At 42.5% G+C, this 15,621-nt stretch overlaps 1 protein-coding gene across 2 annotated transcripts in view; it reads right to left on the bottom strand.

Annotated features, from left to right (window-relative positions):
* The window catches only part of CCBE1 (collagen and calcium binding EGF domains 1), a 197,055-nt gene extending 182,609 nt beyond the window's left edge, over positions 1–14,446 (bottom strand). Inside the window, exons 1-2 of one of the 2 annotated variants that reach the window (XM_059725254.1) lie at positions 13,942–14,446; positions 13,780–13,860 (exon numbers count right to left, since the gene is read on the bottom strand). In XM_059725254.1, the coding sequence (XP_059581237.1) occupies positions 13,780–13,860; positions 13,942–14,069 (209 nt within the window). In that variant the 5' untranslated portion in view covers positions 14,070–14,446. The remainder of the gene's footprint in view (positions 1–13,779; positions 13,861–13,941) is intronic. The other variant, XM_059725255.1, reaches the window with a different exon arrangement.
* Positions 14,447–15,621: the final 1,175 nt, after the last annotated feature.

Below are 15,621 nucleotides of genomic sequence, written 5' to 3'. Positions count from 1 at the left end.
ACCAATATATCATACAGATAAAATAACTTCCTTTCCAGCTATTTTCTCTTTTACTCATAAGTCATTTTAATTTAATCTCTCAAAAAGCAACCATTTCTGAACTAGATGTTTTGCCCTAGTTGCAGAAAACAACATTGCAGAAACAGCCCTGCTTTCTTTCTGCAGCCATGAAAATAAATTTTACAATAAAAGCCAAGCAAGGATGATAAGATTATCTTGCTGAATAAGCAAAATGTCAAGCAATATATTTATTTAATACAATCATAAGGATATTAGCTTTCCACTGAAAAATTACAGCTTCATGCTAAATTTTGACATTAACAAGGACATTATTCTATTTTAAATAGTCACCTATGCTCTTTTTAATAAAGCAATGGAGAAACAAAGATTATGAGCACACTCAACAAGTACTAGCTTTCTGGATATTTTCAAGACCTATAGGCAAATATCAGCAATTCTTTGTTAAAGTACAATCTAGCATCAACTGAGAAAGTTTCATCATTAAATTTTATTACTTAATGTGTACTACCTAAAAGAACTACATCTTCAGCCCTCACCTTCAGTCAGAGGTTAATGGAGACTACAGAGCCAACATGAATGTTTCTGTTTTACACTGGAGGCTACGCACCACTAATTTCCAAACAGAAAAGACTTTTGTCCTTTATATACTTGCAAATCCAACATGAATATTCTCCTCTACTCCTTCAAGCTTCCCCTTTGGTATAACTTGTATTTAACTTATAATAAGCCCATTCATGCTCCAACAACAATCCTTTTTAAAAATTCAAATGACTCCTTTGACTTTGCTTTTCATGCCTATGTGAAATATTGCATACACAATGTCTTCAGGTCCTAGCCCAATTAAGAAAAGTGGGGGCGGGGGAGGAGGGGGGGCAGTCCTTTTTATGTGGGTTTACTATTGAACTTCAGCTAATACCAATACAATGAACATGATTTTTGTGTGCCCCACCTAATTTAACTGTCAGTATAAACTTGCTAATGACATTTATGCATCTGGCTTCATATTTAACAAAAAATCCTTAAGAACTTTTTTAATAACAAGAAATTGTTAGATTGCTGCTAACGTCTTGACTATAATAATGTTTTGGTACCTGGACCATATTCAAAACATTTAATTAATTCGGAACACAAAACTTAGCTCTGAGATCACTGTCTGCAACTAAACTGGTTTCTTTTCTGCAAATTTTAAATAGAACCATCCATATGGAGATTAAGTGAATGGCTTTTTTCTGTTCCAATATGAAACAATCCTAACTGATCCCCCCAGAACAGCAGATGCAGTTCTCCATTTGGTTTGATTATAATTGGTATAGCATAAAAAGAAAAACAAAGGACAACCACAGAACTATGTTTGCAACTAATACTGTCAAAATACTTAATGGCTTCTGCTATAAAATGGTTCAATTAAAACATGGGTATTGAAAATGGACAGGAAAGGGAAAATATAACCTGCAATTTAAAAAAAGCAGACTAAGAGTGAACCCCATGAATACCTATTTATTTACCTTTATGCCCAATCCTGCCCTCCTCAACATGAGGAAATTGTACAGGTAAGAATACAGGTTATAGTACCTGAACTGGAATTACTCATGTAAGAGGAATAAGCAATGTGAGTAAAGGTTGTGAGATCAGCTCCTTATGTGATTCTTGATAGATACATTAATACCCAATGAATCCAATGCAAATCACTGGTATTCTAACATGTTCCAGCTGAAACAGAGCTAACATAGAAGTGTTCACAATTAAATACAATTGGGAAAAAATCTTATCAGGGCTATTGAACTAACTCAGATTAAACTCCCAACCCTGAAACTTTACTGATGGAGTGGTGGGGGCAGGAGAGGGAACTTGATCCCAAACACTTTGAAGTCAATGATTAAATTCCTGTTGACTGTAACAATGCTAAACCGTGGCCAAGAGATCAATTCAGATAAGCAAGGATTTCCAAGATCAAGACATATGGATCAGCCCCTCACCTGGTGTAAACTGCTGGTGTAGCATTAGTGACTCCCCCATGGATTCACTGGCTCTCACACCTTCACTGCTTCATCCCATGTGCTATATCTATATCTACTTTGGCTGGTATATAATGTATAAATCTACCCTCCCTTCTACTTGCCTTCAGGTTAACAGGACTAACTACATCTCTTTCATACCTTAACATAGTCCTGATGTAACTTTAATGAAGCTCCAATAATGTATACCAGCTGACAATTTTCCCCATGTTATAAAATAAGAAACAAAACATAGAGGGTGCTCTATTGTTATATGATTGTCACAATTTTTAGTTGCATTTAATTCTAAATTATCTTGCCATCACTTGTGGAATCAGAGTGAGGGTTTTCTTTGAAAGCCAGTGGGTGGTCATCCAAGAGTTGCAGATCCATTGCCTAGGGAAGGCGAATGATACTTAGCCCTTTGTTCTCTAATGGTAAGGAACACCAGAGAACAGCAAAGCAAACCAGGCTGAGCAAAGGTCAAGAAGGACAATTCAAATATCCGTCTCTGATACAATCTCACCTTCCCCCATCCCCCCCAACCCTACAGCAGGGAAAAAAGATTTTTCATCTGGGTAAAGGAGAGAGAAAGTTGGGGGTGAGGGGGGAAGAGAGGGGAAGCTGTAAAAGCTATAAAGGGAAGATGTAGCAGTTGCTGGAGTGGTTGAATTCCAGTTCTCTCTCTCCTATGTATATGTACACTCCCTGATCTCAATTAGAGCCTCTCTACCCTACTGTAATGTAAATATTATTAATAATACTAATAGTACCTAGATCACACTGCCTCCTTACTTTATTTCAGACAGGAAATGTTTAAGCAGCTTTCTCAAGGACCAAAGCATCTGACCTTAGGAAGCATATATAATACCCAGTGTAATTTTAACAGTCATATTCCCTCTAGTGGCCTACATTTATTACATATTTTGTATCACATAAAGCAGGCCCTTGGGCTACTATTTTGTTGGTCTGGAGTCTTTGTACTAGATGACATGCTCTGCAAGTCAGTTCATATTTAACCCTATATGCTGCAGATCAAAACCAGGATGCAGTGCACCTGGATTTCATTATGGGTTTAGCCACCAAGAAGGGCACTTATCAGTTAGTTCACAGCTCGCCAATTTTAAAATTTGGAGAATTCCTTTGATGTGAACCTCAAGAACTTCCCGTCTACATGAACAACTATTTGCTAAACCTGATCCTTTATTTGTAACAATTTCTGCTTCAATGCATTGCTCACAGTAATCACACAACTCACAGAAAGTGCTTAATTATATTGGTAGGTTTTTGGTTGTAGCCGTGTTGGTCTAAGGACATAGACAGGCAAAGTTTTTTGAGTGATATCTTTTATTAGACAAAGTGAGCAGCTGGAAAAAAAGTTATAGACAAGCTTTCAGGTGCAGTTACTCTTCTTCAGCCATAGGGAGTCGCTGCAGATCTAAGTCCTTGGAGTCTCAGACCAGCAGAAACTCCCTATGCCTGAAGAAGGGTGACTGTGCCCAAAAGCTTGCCTAAAACTTTTTTTCCCACCTACTCACTTGGTCTAATAAAGGATATCACTAGAAGGACCTTGCCTGCCTAATTATATTGTCTCACTTCACATTGAGGTATAAAGCAGAGTAGAGACATCCTTTATAGACTGAATCAGAGATGCATAAGCTTTCATAGACTGCAAACAGATGTCACTCTTGTCCCAACATAAAAAGCTTTATGGCAGGAGAAGATGCCCTTGGCCCTTGTTGCACCAGAAATGCCCAAACTGTGAGCACAATGATTCCTAGTTTTTGCTGCTTTTAACATCGGCATGCCTGTGGTGTGATAAACTGCCCCAGGAATATCCTGTTAGGGATTCCCTAGGCCTGTGTTTCAGGCTGCCTGGCCCCAACCCAGAGCACACCTCTTGCAAGCTTGGGGAACCCCCACACAGGGTTCCCTATTCCTGGCTTGCAGATGCAGGCCCTGGGAATACCCCTGCAGGGGACACATTTCATGCTGCCTGGCTCTGCCCCAGGACCTGCATCTGCAGGTGTGGTGTGGGGAACCCCCATTGAGGAGTTCTCCAAGCTTGCAGACATGTGCCCCAGGTCACCTGGGGCCACAGTCTGGCAGGATTGGGCCCCTGAAGCCCCAAGAATGGCAGTGGCCTGACCCCATAAGACAACAGCTCCCTGCAACGTTTGTCCCCGCCAATTAAGAACATCAGCCCAGCTGCGACAAAAAACTACCACTGTTTGTATCCATACTGAGGTATTTTGTAAAGAAGTGTTGTGTACAAATAAACCCCAAAAGGCATTGCTTTTATATGCAAAAGATTAGTTTGGGCTATTGAAAATATGTATTCACTGGGACCCAGAAATTTTACTTTCCTCAATCAATCTGGCAAAATATCAAACTGCAGCAACAGCAGCTTGGCCAAGGGAGTTAGATGTTCCTAAATCCATTTGAGTTAACTGGAAATTGGTCTCCTGTCTTCCTTGGGCTCCTTTAAAAAAGTCCACAGTCAGCCTTCTTATTGAAAAAACTATGATTCATTTGTATTTGCTTTCTTTTAAATATAGAATAAGCAAATGTTAGCAAATAAAAAGCATGGGGGCATATGGCTGCATTAGGAAAGCAGTGAACTACCTGGGAGGTCACTTGTACTGCAGCACATAGCTGATTACATTTTTGTACCAAGGAAAAGTCTAAATATTCACCCTCCCACCCCGACTGTCCTCCCAAGTGGCTGCTGGTTTCCTTGCATGCACACCATGTTCAGAACCACTGTTACAAGAGAAAAGGCCCTTTTGAGGAGCTCTTCCCCACTCGCTCCCACTGCTCCCTAGGAGCATGACGGAAATCTTATCTCATGCTCAACCACGTAGTCTTCTGTACCAAACCCAACTCATGACACTATGTACCATGAACTTAATTTCAAAGAGAATCCAAATCTTCTGCTCATCCATACCATAGAGTACATTTTGATACCTTTTGTGGTCTTAAGGGAGACTGCCTTTCTAGGAAATACAAATTTTTTTAGGAACCGATGAAAAAAACTCTCTTACCCATGCAACAAATAAGGAGAATACTGGGAAGTAGTTAACAAGTGTTAACAAGTTCATAGGCTGGCTTTCCCTGACTGTCTCCAGGGTTAGTATATTGTTCATCACTGAATCAGTGCTCTTGCAGAGAAGGTTTTGTAGTGGATTTGTGCAGGAAAAGAAAAAGACTTTTGGAGCATTATGATGTTTACTTACCCACATTGATCTGTGACTGGCCCAAAGGGAAAGGACTGCCAGTACTACAACTCAGAAGACCTTGTGAGGTTGAAGCCCCTGATCTACCAGAGAACGTGTGTGTAACTTTCAACAAGTAACTAGGCTTCCCTGTGCCTCAACTCCCCATCTCTAAAATGAGGATAAAATACTTCCCTATTTCACAGGGTATCAGGAGGATGAAACTGATAAAGATTCTGAGATGTTCAGATACTAGGTAATGGGCCAATTTAACACCCAAGTTTTACAGATTATAACTTGTATTACCACGCCTACACAGTGCAGCGAGGCTGCTCCAACGCACTGTAATTACAGCAAGTCAGAGCAGACTTGATTAATCAAGCCTACTGCAGCATGGTAATTACTGCGCTCCAGCAGACTCCAGCATCATGTGCATCAGCATCCCCATGCTGAAAAATGGTGGTGGGGGTGCTTTAACAAAACCTTGTTCAACAAGCTTTAGTTAAAGTGCCTCCACTGCCACTTTTCAGCAGAAGGATGCTGATGCACATGACACTCTGGATGCTTTAATCAGAGCAGCTCTCAGAGCCGCTCTAATTAAAAAGCCCCCCTTCCCCGCTCCTGGCACACATGTATAAACACCCTAGTGCCTAGGAGCACTAGTCATGTATAAGACACACTTCTACGCCTGGTGCTATCACTGGAGTAACACCTCATGGGCAAAACTTATACCATCCAAAAGGATCACTAGGTGTCAGTAGAGAGGTAGTTTTAGCTACAGTCTGAAGTCAAGCAGGACTGCTGCACCTTAGAGGCTAACTCGGATAGAAAGGCATAAACTTTCACAGGATGCAGACTGCTTTGTCAGACACTATCAGGTGTCAGAAAAGACTAGTAAAAGATTATCTAGAATGTCACATGTCCTCGGTACAGACAGCAACATACTACAAATATGGGATTTTCCAAAACCTACCCAGCCAAACTAAGCAGAAATAGCATATCTACTGGGCAGTATTGTTATTTATTTATTTTAATTGCCCATGCAATTGGAGCTTGGTGGTGGCCACATTTTGTAAATGAAAAATAGATAAAACACAGGGAGACTATGTTGCTAGGTGTCACTGGCAAGTTTAGGCCAAGTCGACACATAGTTGTGGACCAGTATCACAATGTTAATTAGAGAAGCAATCATTAATTATTGCATTTGTCTCAATGCAACACAGTGTGTGGACACAGACATAACGGCATCTTACACTTATTCTCCTTTCTGTACAGGCAGAAGCATCTTTGTATCAGAACTGAATCCACACTGATGCGGCTGTACCACTTGAACTAGTTCAGTACAATTAAAATAGTGCAATTTGTGCGTGCTGACAGCACCTTAGTCATTCCCCAAAAGACAGCTCAGGTTAGTAACAAAGGAGAGTCTTGACCATCTAACAGCAATTTGGTGTCTACATAAAAGGTGCATATGGCCTTAATGACTAGTGTCTGCATCATACTGCATTACCCAAACTGCCATCAATCAGTACTCATGCGTGTCAAAGCCAAGACACCAAGTCAAGGATTGAATGGGTCTGGAGCTCTTCCTATTGGGAAAAACCATTGAGAAAAATGACAGAGTAGCATGGAAAATTGTATTCCTACTGTTATGGTGCATCTTTGTTGTGGAGAAGTAATGTGCTTTGTTTTCCTACAAAAAGTAAATTGTCTGGATTCAAAAGCACTAAATTCAGCCTGACGATGGCAAGCTATAGTAAGAAAAATTGAAAGACAGCAGAAAGAGTCATAGATAATAGAACCACATTTTCATTAAGTAGTTGAGAAATCCATGAGCAGCTGTGGTAGTCTGAAGTCAGGCAGAATGAAGGGTGTAGATGTATGTTACAGACAAACTGAAGCAGAGATGTATAATCTCTAACCTGGCTCCTGTGTTATGCTGGCAAGTCTTCTATTATGGGCCAAATCTTAAAAAGAGATTCTGACTATTTATAAATGCCAATCCATGTCATAGAACTCAGCATATCTCTGAACATGGGCCCAAGCTAATGTTTTTATTATACAGCAGCAAACAATGTATACACAACAAAGATATTTAATTCTGATTTTCAAACCAACAACCAAATAACATTTGTTACTGATTTCTAGTAACAGCCACAAAAGTATGTAGGAACAGTACAAACATCATTGTCCCAAAGAGCTAGCATTCAGCCCGCTGCATGTTAACGTTAAACTACATGTGAAGTAACAATTCTTAGTTTATGGAAACAGAAACATAAGAAAGTATCTTGGCAGAAGTGGAGTTACAGATGTTGTGACTGTTTACTTTTCTAAAATAAAAACAAAATACTATAAAACAACCAGGAACTTCTAATCTGCTCTTGAATTCCCAGCAAACTTCCAACATATATTATTGTACAAAATAGCAGGGATTATGTATTCTTTTGTCCTGTTTACCTGGTTTACCGCATCATATTTTAATGACAGCTGGGTTTGTATCAATTCCACTGAAATTAAAACCTAGCATTATTTTGGATTAGAAAGATAACAAAACTGGAAAAGTTGCTTAGAAAGATTATAAGTGTCCTGAGATAAAATGTCACCTCTGCCTTTTCTGGCTGAAAGCTTCAAAAATGTATGTAGTCAAATTAACTGGAAAGCAATGCAACATGGTCTTCAGGGATGCTGGGAACTAAGAACTGAGGAGAGTCTCAGGGGACATATCAGTGAAAGTGTTGCCCTTTGTGGAACTGCACAGTTCTAACTTGCTTGCAATAACTTTTATCCTTTAAGAAAGTATAAAAGGATACAGTCTATAAAAATTGGACTTGGCTACCAATAAGAATAAAAAGAATAAAACAGATTTTTTTTTCTTAAAGGTGATCTTCAGTTGGCATAAATAATTAGTTTGTAAGCATACATATAAGCCTTCAGTTTGAATTAACATTTGTTATAAAGTTTAGTGTATCATGGCAGAATTCAGCACCTATAATCCCACATGGACTTCTGTTAAATATGTTTAGCTGTTAAACAATTATAAGATAAGGAACCTGTTACACCTTTGTACAACCATTCTGTCCTGTTTAACCTGTACAGACATTTTTTTCTAGGGAAATGCTAACTATTCTGATGCATGCTATAGGACCTAAGGAACTGATAACAATTTTTAAAAATTCATCACACTATTCATATGTGATTGCTAATATTTAATCCAGATTATAAATATTGGTCAGCCCCTGGTTATGGCACAGCATTCTGTTTATTCAGTTTTGCCAAACTTATGAGACAGCTTATCCATAAAGATAATGGTTTGCACTTCTAAAGTACTTTCCCCCCCAACAAAAGTCTGAAATCATTTGACAAAATTTAACTTGTTAGGCCTTACAACACCCCATGGACACATTTTATGGGTAGGTAAATGGGAACACACAAATGTAGGGCCCTGTTCTGCTGTCATCTGAGTCTACTGCCCAAGTGCAGGGGGGCTGGACCCGACGATCTTACAAGGTCCCTTCTAGCCCCTAACATCTATGAATCTATGAACAGCAAAGTTCCCATTCACTTCAACATTGGGACACTCCAAAGGTTCTTGTCACACAGTAAGAACCCAGATTCTCAGTCCCAATTCTAACCAGTAAATATACTTCCCACATCACATATGCATCACTATCTCTACAAAATAGTAAGGAAGAACACAGCAGATCCAGAAATGGATGCCTTATAAGTATGGTGGGTTCAGTTTAGTCATGCCGGTTCAAATGACTGATTTGAGGCAAGGTTCAATATAGTTCCACAATTCCCAACCCTTTTAGATACGGCATAGCCTCTACTTCTAGTATGTTGAAGGATGTGGGGACCAAAGAGCACTCAGTATCCTCTAGAAAAGAGTCCAGTCATCATAAACAAGATTTTTATTATTCAACAAACTGTTTATTAAACAAAATGGATGGCTAACTCAGGATTATTTCAACTAATAGTTTTGACCAAAGAAAAGAGTTCTGACCAGATTTCAAAGCTGATACAAGGACCTGGTGATGTCCCTTCTTCTGCTGGGCAGATGTTTAGCTTATGCACCTGGACAGTGGAGAAACACAGGTTTAAATGCCCTTTCAAGCTAATTCAGAGGAGGGATTTGAACCAAGGTCTTCCACCTCCCAGGAGACTGTGTAAACTTTGAGTATAAAGATATACAGGGACACTGGCATTACCCCCTCTTCTTGCTGGATTTGTGAATTTATCCTTTATGCTTTTATTAAAAATACCTGGAAACAAAACAAAACTGTTTGTCTCAACTGACCCCAGACAATGGATATGCCTTTCACTTCAACCACCAAACTTGAAACTCAATTATTCTCACAGCCTTCCTCACAAAGTACAGCTCATAATAAGTCTCTGGCATGTCAAGCAGTTTCCATGATTCTGGTACACAAATATTCTTGATTTCCCATCTGTTTCCAAAATGTGTTTTTCTACTGTAGTTCTATTATGCCAGCAGTTTCTATTACTGTATAATTGTAGTGCCTGGCAAACAGTCTCATACAGGCAAATGTCTCTCTCAAGCCTGTATACTATCTTTTTGAAATATATCTATGATAAACCAAGCCTCATCACAGAATTTTTTTAACTTAAAGTAATATTTTTCTCTAACTTAAAAAAAATGCTATGTGGTCAGGTTTTGTCTGTCTTTAAACAACAAACTAACAACTAACAACTGCAACTACACCATACATTTCTGCAATATGATGTTCTCTGCTATGACTGTGGCATTAGATTAAATTACAGGCTCAGACTTCTTAACTTGAAAGTAACCAGATTTGCAGAAGTAATAGCACACAACAATACAACTGTATTGTTATGGGAAGACAGTTACATTATCTCAAGATAAAACAGAAATTGCCTATTCCATATGCTATTACTTCTTATGGAAACATGCAGTAGGTCATCATAGGTCAGAGTGACAGTCTACTCACTCATGTATCATGTCTCCAGAGTACAGGAAAACAACTTGGGACATCTCTGAATGAAATTAAAATGAATGAAAGCAAACTATCCCCCAAAAAGTTATCCTCAGTGAAAAAAGTTCACTGCGTGCTTAGGTCTATCACTATGAATGTGAGTACAGACCAATGCAACAGCCAAATCAAGATATGTAAAATAACTTCTCAAATACAAATTAACTAATGGAGACACAGAAGAGATCTTGAGCAATACTTGTTTAACATGACATACCAATAAATGCTTTAGCAGTTACACATAACCAAACATCTAAACACTAGAATGAACCCATCTTAATTGTGCAGTGCAAATATCCATTTATTTCAACTGGAATTTTGGATACATAAATACAAGGTCAAGTCTTAATGTTGTGTTAAACGCTTAACAATGATTGGAGCTTATTGTATTGTCTACAATGATCTAATTACTGGTACATCCTACTTTATTTGCTATTACATTATAAAGTTTGCATACTATGCATACTGAAAACACACTGTACAAGCTCCAACTACTTTTTGCCTCTGTTCCTCTATGCACTTATGAAAATAAATAATGGCAACATCTAAAAAAACATATAGCTGAACGGAGCCAAAGGGCTAGACTGTACACATACCGAAAGAAAAAAATACATCTAATTATGTACAAGGTTACTATGACCACAAGAAAATAATGCCAAAACATCTCTATTGGCTTGGCCTTGCTTTTGGATTATCTTTATTAATAAACAGACTCATTAGATTTTAAAAAAAAATGTTCATTGAAATGTTTTGAAAATATGTTTCAATGAAAATTCCTCAAAAATATTTTGAAATTAGAAACAAAATATATTTCAAATTCTTTGTTCTGGAAAATTAATTTCATTTATAAAATGGAAAATTAATGGAAAATTAATTCCATTTATAAAACCTAGTATTGAATTTATGAAATGTTTTCAGTTTTTATTTTTGACGTTACTGGATGGCATCAGTAGTAACAACACATATTGTACTGTTACTGACATGTTACGTAGCAATAGTTTTGTGGAAGTCTCTGACTTTCATTCCAACCAAGAGCCCCTTTAACCTAGGAGTGATAAGCTAAGTAGCAGTTTCCCTCAATTATTTATAAATAAAACATTTCAAATATTATATTATGTACTACCAACATACCATGAGATAAAACATAAATATCAAAAATAAAATTCATAAGCAATATTTATCAAAATCCTGGAATAGATTTTTTAGAACTATGAAATAAAAAATTTCCCAAACCAAAATTTCTGGAGTTTCTGTGTCTCAGAAAATAAGTAAATGCCAAACTGGAACAAGACCAATTTTTGACATGTCAGAATTTCCCAGAAAACTAAAACTCAGTTTCCACATTTTAACTGCTTTTATTCATATGCTTACAACCAAAACACCTCACGTCAAGCTTCCATTGGCCAGCTCCCTAGGAGTATATGTACCATACTGCTTCACAATTAGCATTAACCTGAAAATGTTCCCAGGTTTTAAATGGAAACTTGTTCTTTGGGAGCTGGACTTACAATTTGAACAGCTCACTATCAAAAAGGAACCTCTTTGGGATGAGCCCAAGAAGGAGAGCACTAAGCATGAATTCCATATCAATACAATTTGCTACTGGTGATCCAGGGCTAATTACAAAAGGCAAAAGGCAGCACACCAGAGAAGATGATGCATTCTCCCAGGAAGTTAAAATGGGCAACCTAACCAGCTCTTCATGGTCTCACTGCCATGGGACCTAATGTTACCCCACTTCCCATACACCTGAATTCCACCAGCTAAGAGAAACTGAAATAAAGGAGTTGCTTACCCAGTGCCCTTCAACTTCCACAGCATTGCCATGACTCTTCTGCATGTCCCGTGATATTAGGCACAGTTACATAGTGCTCCAGTTCTTGGAGACAAATATTTCATGAGAATCCAACTTTCTTTTACAGAAAGGAATTAAGAACTCTTGTGGTTGTGGAGATAACTTGAAAACATGGCCCAAGGGAGCCCTAAAGCCTTAGAAACCAGAAGGCAATCAAAAGTTGCTCTTTATTTTGAAGACAATCTCAATAACTTGGGCCCAACTCACGATTCTGGACAGCTTGGGATGGACAGTTATTGACTGCAGAGTAGGTGTGGCCTTGTGCTCTTGGAGCAAGGGACACAGCATTTTACCTTCAGAAAGGTCATGTACATCCTAGTGCTCTGCCCTCACAAGGCTTCGTCACTCCACGCCATCAATGCATTTAGGGAAGAAACACAACTGAGCTGTACCCAGAACACAGCTGCACATTCAAACTATTTATACACTTACACTAAATAGGAAGCACAGTGAAAAGAACAATAGCAGTTCACCGATAGAAAAAGACCAGTTTTTACACTTTCTACCAATCATCAATTTCCACAATGGTGATCCCTAGCATCGAGGTGCTTTGCTGTATTCCATCCAGTACGTCCCACGCACGCCCAGCACTGACCTCTGGACAGGGAGCTCCTGTCACAGGGGTCTGTAAGGGACTCAACAAGAGATATTAGAAGTGGGAGGAGGTACCTACTTATTTGGTGGGTCTGTTTCTACAGCTGCTCCCCTTCCCTTAACAAGGCAGGTGAGGTTATACCAGTTTGAGAGACCATTCTGGTTTGGAGACTTTCTTGTACAAATCTGAGCAGTGAAAAGGACGTCCCTCACACATCCAACCACCCCATAACAAGTGGGAATTCAGACACCTCTAATCAGTAACTACAGGCATGACCTCCTACCCACCCCATTACCTCAGGCAAGGCATACAGAAGCAGATGGCCTTGCACACCCCCCACATGGGTTAAAGAGATGAAGCCGGTCAAGACCAACAGCCCTTCAGCTGAGAGCAGCCCCCTGCCAGCAGCCTCCAGCCGGCCAAGGCAGGGGCTGCTGGCCAGGGCACTCAGCCAGCGGCTGGGGGAGGCAGTGCCAGCCAGCTGCACCTCGGGCCCGCACACTGGAGGCAATAGCAGCCTTAGGGAAGGGCAAACCAGGTGACTGCCTGGGGCCACACACTTTATAAAATTGAATTACACTGAATATTTGCATTATCGATATTGCATTAAGAAACTTTCATTGCAGTTTCATGGATAGGACAAAGTGAAATAGAAATCGAAAATGTCCAGCTTGCTTATAGGTCATCCAGATTAAGCCTCTAAGGGGCCCCAAATAACTCTCTTGCCCAGGGCCCCAACAACCCTAAGGCAGCACTGTTGGAGGCACAGTACCACTGCCCTGGCAAGGGACCTCCCGTCCAAACAGTCGGAGGCTGGGCGGGGGAAGGGCCGGGCGCTGTCAAGCGCAGCCGGGGAAGGATGCTCGGCCTCGGCGGGCTGCTCCTGCCCGGGCCCGGACCCGGACCCGGACCCGGACCCGGACCCGGACAGGCGCCAGGCGGGTGCTCGGGGGCGGCTCTGGGGAGGGGCTTGGACCGGGCGGTGGCCCCCGGCACGCACCGTGCACACACCTATACTCACACGTGCGCACACACCTATACACACACCTGTACACACATGCACACACCCGCGCACCGCCGCACTGACCTGAAGCAGGTGGCGAGCTCGCCCGAGGGCCGCACGCAGGGGTAGCGGGTGGTGGCCACGTGGCTCTCGGAGCAGACCTCCCTGCGGGAAGAAGCGGCGGCGGCGTTAGCCCGGCCCGGGCCGAGCCGAGCCGAGCCGAGCCCGCCCCGCGCCGGCACCCACCTGTCGCTGCGCTCCGGCTCCTCGCGGTAGGTCCAGGCGTGCCCCGGCCCCGGCGCCAAGAGCAGCAGGAGCAGCAGCGGGGCCGGGCTGCGGCGCCTCGCACCTCCCCGGCTGCGCCGCGGCACCATCGGGGGCTCCGGCGGCTCCTCTGCCTCGGCGGCGGCGGCGCTCGGCCCTGCTCCCGCCCGGCCAGATGTTCCCGGGGGCGGGGACAAGGGGACAGCGCCCGCCAGATGCGGCCCGCTGGGGGTGAGGGGGGAGGATGCGGCCGCCAGATGTGGCCGAGGTAACAGGGGGAGGATGGAAGGCGGGGGTGGGGGGAAACCCCGGCGGTCCAGATGTGGCAGCGCGGGGCGGACTGCAGCAGCCAGCTGTGGCCGGAGCCGGCGGAGACTGCGGTAGCCAGATGCGGGGGGTAGACGGGGAAGAGGTCGCAGGGAGAGCGGCGCCGTCCCCGCAGCCCGCGCTCCCCGCCCGGCCCCGGGGACCGCGGCTTCCCCCGGCGCACGGAGCGTCCCGCCTCCCCGGGAGGCACCAGCCGGAGCGGAGCTGGTCCGGGCGCCCCGGCGGCTGCCCGGCAGAGCCGAGCGTGGAGCGGAGCAGGAGGGGCCGGAGCTGCACCGCCGAGCCGGCCGGGAGCGGAGCAGGCTCCCGGGCGCGGGCCGCGAGACACCTCTGGGGCACGCGGGAGAAACGGAGACACGCTGGATTGAATTGTCATTGTAAGATTAATCAGAGAGCCATTCTAGTATGTCGTTACGATGATACAGGCCGTCCTCCAACTTTCGACACAATTGGGTCCTGAAAACTGAGTCTTAAGTAGAAACATTGTAACTCGGAAACGATTTTCCCATAGGAAACAATGTTATAAATGGGGGATTGGTTGCTGAACCAAGGCTGGATACCCTATTTTCACCAAAAATAACCCAGAATTGTGTACTCGATCAATCATAGATGAGTAACATAGCTACATTAATGTATTTATATTGTAAATAGCAATCGTATTAATTTGGAAGGATTTCTTTGAGGTGACTTTGCTGGACTTTTTGAAGGGCTCTTGGCTGGAGTCTTCTCAGGAGTCTTGGCTGCAGGTTTCTCTGGAGTCTTGTCTACTTTCTTCAAGAAAGTGCCCAAGGCAATTTGGACAGATGTTCTCCAGGGAGATGGGCGATGCAGCAAACTTGTTCTCTCATGTGGCATCGTGTCGGATCAAGTGTTGTAAAGTCAAAACTGATGTCAGAAAGTTGAAACAGGGTGTCAATTTATACACATTGTAAGTGTGAAAGGTTGCAACTCAAAACGTTGTAAGTCAAGGACTGCCTGTAATTGGCATTTCCCGTCCTGGCAGGGGTACGCAGGCAGCTGGAAGGGGGTCCGCAAGAAGAAAAAGTTGGGGAAACCTCTGCTCTACATCTTGTAGGTATTGGTTAATTGTGCAATTAACTGGAACTAGGTCCAGACTCTCAGAAAGTATCAGGCCATAAAAGGTCCACCCAGCTATGAAGTTGAACCTGGTTGCTATCCAGCTTTAATTTGTACATGCAGCAGGTTCTGGGCTGGGAGCCTCCTCAGGTGTCCGGGCTCCTAGGCACAGGGGTGCACCATGCCCAGCCAGGGCTGGGAGTCCTGCAGCTGAGGGGACTCAGCCCCAGCAGTGCCCCACAGCTGCAAGGATCTTGG

This window comes from Alligator mississippiensis, chromosome 3, assembly GCF_030867095.1.
Source record: "Alligator mississippiensis isolate rAllMis1 chromosome 3, rAllMis1, whole genome shotgun sequence".
Lineage (NCBI taxonomy): Eukaryota > Metazoa > Chordata > Crocodylia > Alligatoridae > Alligator > Alligator mississippiensis.
The sequence above is the reverse complement of the archived record's forward strand: the minus strand, read 5'-3'. Positions and strand labels throughout refer to the sequence as shown.